Below are 5,226 nucleotides of genomic sequence, written 5' to 3' on the forward strand. Positions count from 1 at the left end.
CGACATTCTATCTGTGAGAAAAATATGTGAGAGAAAATTTAGGCTCAAGTTTGATCACGTGAACATAACCTCATTGTGGATATATTTTGTAATTTCCCTCTATTTCAGATACAAATTTTATTAATAATCCATTAATATGCATGCACAACCGTTGTATTACAACGATAAGAAAAGCATGAGAAGTTGCCCTCTCTGGTTGTTGTGAGGTTTGACGATCCCAGAGAGGCGCAGCTCATAATTTTACACATGCGCCCAGGCATGAGACATCCGCGTGGTTCCTTGAAGTGATCCGGGTCTTTTTGCTAGTTTGTGAATGACATCATTGCTATCAGAAGTGCGCTTGGATACAAAAAGGTGGGGAAAGCAGCTTGCTAGCTAGCTAATGCATGTAGGTCAGTCTAAGAACTGGGATTTGGGATTTTCGAGTTCGCGGAGAATTCTTTAAGAAAGCTACTGTTCGAGAGAAATTTGGAATGAGACGATCAAAATTTCGCTCACACCCTTCGCTCTCCAGGGTCCTGATTTCAGATTCATCGATAAGCAGCACATTTTGACTTGCTTCATTTTATCAGGTAAGCCATGGCACAACAGTGCTTAATCAGTATCATAAAACGTGTTTTTGAAGGTATGGGCAGTGGTTGTGGTAAACATTGGCGGTTAAATGGGCAGTTGAATATGTCGAGGAGGGTGTCAAAGTCTTGGGTGCGGCTGCAAGATATTTTGACTGCAACAGCAACAGAAAAACACCCCCTGAGTTACCGTTACATTCGAGCAACATTCAGCTGTAAGCTGGTAGGTTAACAAAAGCGATGTTATAAAGACAGAGAAACCTCAAATCTATCTTATTCAAAGATCGCCTGTTCTTGATAGGGAGGACTATGCATTGTGGCATGGTTCGTCAATTTTGTCTTGGTAGTTTCGGCAACTCAGGGGAACAAGACTTCAAAGTAGAAAAAGGTTGCAGTATATAGCGCTTTTCTAGAAGAGGAACCAAATCTAACGATGAACACGTCTAAACCAACCAACGTGTAACCGTACCACCCACCTGAATGCTGCGACGGTGGCCTGTATGCGCCAGTGCGCTTAGCAAACATCAGCGTTAAGGTTGAGAGATAAAGAATTGAATTGGACTCTTTGTAGACGCGAGTTTATTGTGAGGCCAAGACGTTTGAACATGACGTTAATTTCACTCTCGGTTAGAACTCCTAGAAAATAGGAGTAATCACAGAGACTAGGGAGCACAGTTTCCGGTCTCATCTGTAGGCCACAGCACAGTGATCCCATCACTGTCATCGGTCCCATCTGCATGAGGGTATGGTGACATATGTGGGCCACATGCTCCTTTCTGGTCCACTGTCTTCAGCAGCCTTTGACAAAGCCAACCCAGCAATCAGTGGTGTGAGCAATCAGTGGTGAGGCTGAAGGGTATTTGAGATACCAGCACTGTTGTTACCCCTACCTTTACTAGAAAATAAAATTTAGCTGGTGAATCTGGACACTGAAACCAACTGAGCACCTGTAACATGACTTTCTCCTTGCACATCGTTTGTAATTAAGGAGTTTGTTATTGTGAAAAGTGAGGGATTTATTAGATGCTTTGCTGCAAAAGACAGTGAAACGATGTTTTACTCAGTTTTGCTAAATGCCCTGAGTATTTCATGTAAGAAATCAAATTTTAGCAAAGTAGTGGAGGAATAAATTGGCTAATGTTATTTCCATACAATTATGGAGGTGTCGTACATTTCATTGTGTTGTTTGAGCACTTATTTGTTCAACTATACAGAGTTCTTTGATTTTTTTTTTTTTTTTACTGTATCTGTTCAAATGTCTTCTTCTGTCATAGGCCACGTTTAAAGAAGAAACAATGGATTTGCGAGTGGGGAATAAATATCGCCTGGGGCGGAAAATTGGCAGTGGCTCATTTGGTGACATTTACTTGGGTAACTAGTCCTTAGATACACTCTCAAATTGTTCAGCCATTGTGTTCGTAGATACCACTTCAGATCTGTGGTATAATGTATTTAAACATCTGACTGCAGATTATTGATTCACTAAGCCATGGATTACTGCATGGGTGACTGCATGTAGGACATCACAGCATTGGGACCGTGTGTCTCTTTGGTCTCAATAGGTGCCAATATTACATCAGGGGAAGAGGTTGCCATTAAACTTGAGAGTGTGAAGACCAAACACCCGCAGCTTCACATTGAGAGCAAGTTCTACAAGATGATGCAGGGAGGAGGTGAGAACCAGAGATGTTGGAAATGCAACTGGATTGCCCTTCATTTTGAAAGTGAATCAGCGTTGCTTTTTATGGGGTTGTATGGCACTGTGTGATGCACCGTAGGCAGCTTACACGTGGAGGGCCACAAGGCACAGAGGTTTTTTCCATACGCTTGATTCAGCTTACCAAGGACTTAAGGGACCTCTGAGTGTTAGATTAAGGGGTTTTAGATTAGGTCGAGAGCAAAGTCCTGCAGGAATTCCATGTTCGGGAAAGCACTCGTCAACACGGCTTGTACTGAATAGGGTCCTAGGAGGTCCTTTGATCCTCTCCATCCCTCTCTTTCTGACCGTAGTTGGCATTCCATCTATTAAGTGGTGTGGTGCCGAAGGAGACTACAATGTCATGGTGATGGAGCTTCTTGGTCCAAGCCTGGAGGACCTATTCAACTTCTGCTCAAGGAAATTTACCCTCAAGACAGTGTTACTGCTGGCCGATCAGATGGTAATGCATCTAAAAAACGATTGCCTTCGCGTTTTAGTTTTCACACTCTGTTCCAGGTGCATGCTCCTATTAGTATTTCCTTTTTGTCACTTTCACGTCGTATTTCTCATTCAGATATCGCAGCGTTGGACTTAAAGTGGAACTGAACCACAGTTTGTTCACTGTAGTCATATTTCTAGCACAGCTGGAATGTACTCTCTTCCTAGATTAGAACCCGCTGATATATCTAAGAGCTTCCTTGGCCTTGTCTCAGTCTTGTTCAGAACAATTTTGTTTGCAAAAGTTCAAATACAGATTGAAAAAGTTTGAATACAGATGACTGTGAGTAGTGAGTAGACCTCTGTTTTTTTGTTTTGTTTTGTTTTTTTGGTTTTTTTGCAATAGTAAGTAATGTTTGATTCAAACACCACAGAACAGCCAATGCAACTTCAAGCGATGACAGTATGATCACGTAAACCCTGATGAATTACATTACATAACTCCCCAAACCAGTTCTCTGTTCTTTTCCACTGTAAATATTTGTGCAGAATGTGCGTTCCTTCAATACGATATTTTAACAGCTGCTTCGGAACATTCCGTGTGATGGCAACCTGTCTTCATCCCTTTTCCCCCTCAGATCAGTCGTATTGAGTACATACACTCCAAGAACTTCATTCACAGGGACGTCAAACCCGACAATTTTTTAATGGGACTGGGCAAAAAGGGCAACCTGGTCTACATCATAGACTTTGGCTTGGCCAAGAAGTACCGCGACGCCCGAACCCATCAACATATACCCTATCGCGAAAATAAAAACCTCACCGGCACGGCCCGATACGCCTCCATCAACACCCACCTGGGCATTGGTAAATAAACCCCCAAAACCCCCTTACCCCATGTTCTTTACCCATGCTCAGCCTTTTATGGTTTGAAATTTTCTTTTGTACGATGTATTTTCGAATACTTGTTCATGTTCTCCCTAGAAATCTTCTGGGAATCATCAAAAGAACGTTGTACATCTCATGTCTTACGCTGTGTTACCTTCCGTCCTTAGAACAGTCTCGACGCGATGATCTGGAGTCTCTGGGCTACGTGCTTATGTACTTCAACCTCGGCTCTCTGCCCTGGCAGGGCCTGAAGGCCGCCACCAAAAGACAGAAGTATGAGCGCATCAGCGAGAAAAAGATGTCCACCCCTATTGAAGTACTCTGCAAAGGCTATCCCTGTGAGTAAAACGCGAACTCCCTTACCTACGGAGGGGGTTTTGCCACACGCTTTCAGGTTTTTGCTGTCATCTGTCTCTTTTAATCTCGGTGAATCTGTCTGTCTTTTACTGTGTTCTTTTTACATTACTGGACCCTTCTGTCTTTATGCTTGTCTGCAGCCGAGTTCTCAACATATCTGAACTTCTGTCGTTCCCTGAGATTTGACGACAAGCCTGATTACTCCTACTTGAGGCAGCTCTTCAGGAACCTGTTCCATAGACAGGGATTCTCTTACGACTATGTGTTCGACTGGAACATGTTAAAATTTGTATGTCATGTATTTACACCGACTAAGTTCGGCTTTAATGTCTTGGTCTTCGGACACTTGTAGCCATAGCTTATTTCAGTTTGAGGGGGTATTTTCCATCCCGTGTGTTTGCTTTGGTCTGTCTCAGGGCTCCAGGTCGACAGAGGACAAAGAAAAAGAACAGAGAGAAGCGGAGGAGAGGGATGAGACGACAGGTGGAGGTCCTCAGGGTTTAGCTGCCCGTGCACTGCCCTCTGGCCCAAACCCGCCTGCCCACAACAGGGTCCGAAATGGCCCCGACCCGGCCTCCTCTACACCTGCTTCCCGTGTTCCACAGACCGGTGAGAGCCAGAGACAATCTATCGTTTTTTTTTTTCTTTTTTTTCATAATGTGAATATGATAGAATCTAATAAATTATTCACCCACTGATTTATTAACAAGAGTCGGCAGACAGTCGCTGTATTTTGCTATCGCTTCTTATACTTGCAGCCTTTTTTCTGCGTAGGAGGTGTGTATATATGGTCTGTCATTTGATAAGTGTATGAGGTTTGTTTGGGCTTTGGCGTGACTGGGTGACTTCGCGCCCGTGTGCGTGCGTTTGTGTTGTCCGTCTCAGGGAACGCATCTCCGAGAGCTGGGCATCGCGCTGAGCGAGAGAGGAGGGTGTGTATGCGCCTCCATCGCGGTGCTCCTGCTAACCCGTCCGCCGAACTCCCCCTGCGCCACGACCAGATCCGCATCACTCCCCCACAGGTGTCCAATGAGATTTTATCTCTCTCTCTCTCTCTTTTTTTTTAATTAACATCACATCTGTTTCTGGCCTCATCCATCCTATTCCCACCTGTCCCTCATTTTTATCGGACTGACAAATTAAGGGCTCCCTCCTTCCCTCCCTTTTTCGCTTGTTCTCTTTTTCTCTCTCTCTGTCTAATTCTCTTTCTCTACTAATATCTCATTCTCCCTCTCTCCTCAGGTCAGTGTGCCATTTGAGCACCTGGGGAAGTGA

At 44.1% G+C, this 5,226-nt stretch overlaps 1 protein-coding gene across 2 annotated transcripts; it reads left to right on the plus strand.

The window, feature by feature from the left end:
* Nucleotides 1-1,864: 1,864 nt before the first annotated feature.
* On the plus strand, nucleotides 1,865-5,226 carry csnk1e (casein kinase 1, epsilon). 2 transcript variants are annotated; one of them, XM_030776068.1, is made up of 9 exons: nucleotides 1,865-1,940; nucleotides 2,132-2,242; nucleotides 2,580-2,728; nucleotides 3,345-3,573; nucleotides 3,762-3,932; nucleotides 4,092-4,240; nucleotides 4,368-4,560; nucleotides 4,837-4,973; nucleotides 5,194-5,226. In XM_030776068.1, the coding sequence occupies exons 1-9, from the start codon at nucleotides 1,865-1,867 to the stop codon at nucleotides 5,224-5,226; spliced, it is 1,248 nt and encodes a 415-aa protein (XP_030631928.1). The 2 variants fall into 2 exon arrangements, with proteins under 2 accessions (XP_030631928.1, XP_030631929.1); XM_030776069.1 differs by having other exon boundaries at nucleotides 4,837-4,908; nucleotides 5,165-5,226.

The sequence above is a fragment of the Chanos chanos genome, chromosome 5 (genome assembly GCF_902362185.1).
Source record: "Chanos chanos chromosome 5, fChaCha1.1, whole genome shotgun sequence".
In the NCBI taxonomy this organism is placed as follows: domain Eukaryota; kingdom Metazoa; phylum Chordata; class Actinopteri; order Gonorynchiformes; family Chanidae; genus Chanos; species Chanos chanos.

Bases quoted from the DNA above. Each gene is read 5' to 3' on its own strand.
- csnk1e (XM_030776068.1), top strand. From the start codon at position 1,865: ATGGATTTGCGAGTGGGGAATAAATATCGCCTGGGGCGGAAAATTGGC. The intron at 3,933-4,091 runs GTGAGTAAAACG...GCTTGTCTGCAG, and splicing joins ACTCTGCAAAGGCTATCCCT to CCGAGTTCTCAACATATCTG. The intron at 4,241-4,367 runs GTATGTCATGTA...GGTCTGTCTCAG, and splicing joins ACTGGAACATGTTAAAATTT to GGCTCCAGGTCGACAGAGGA.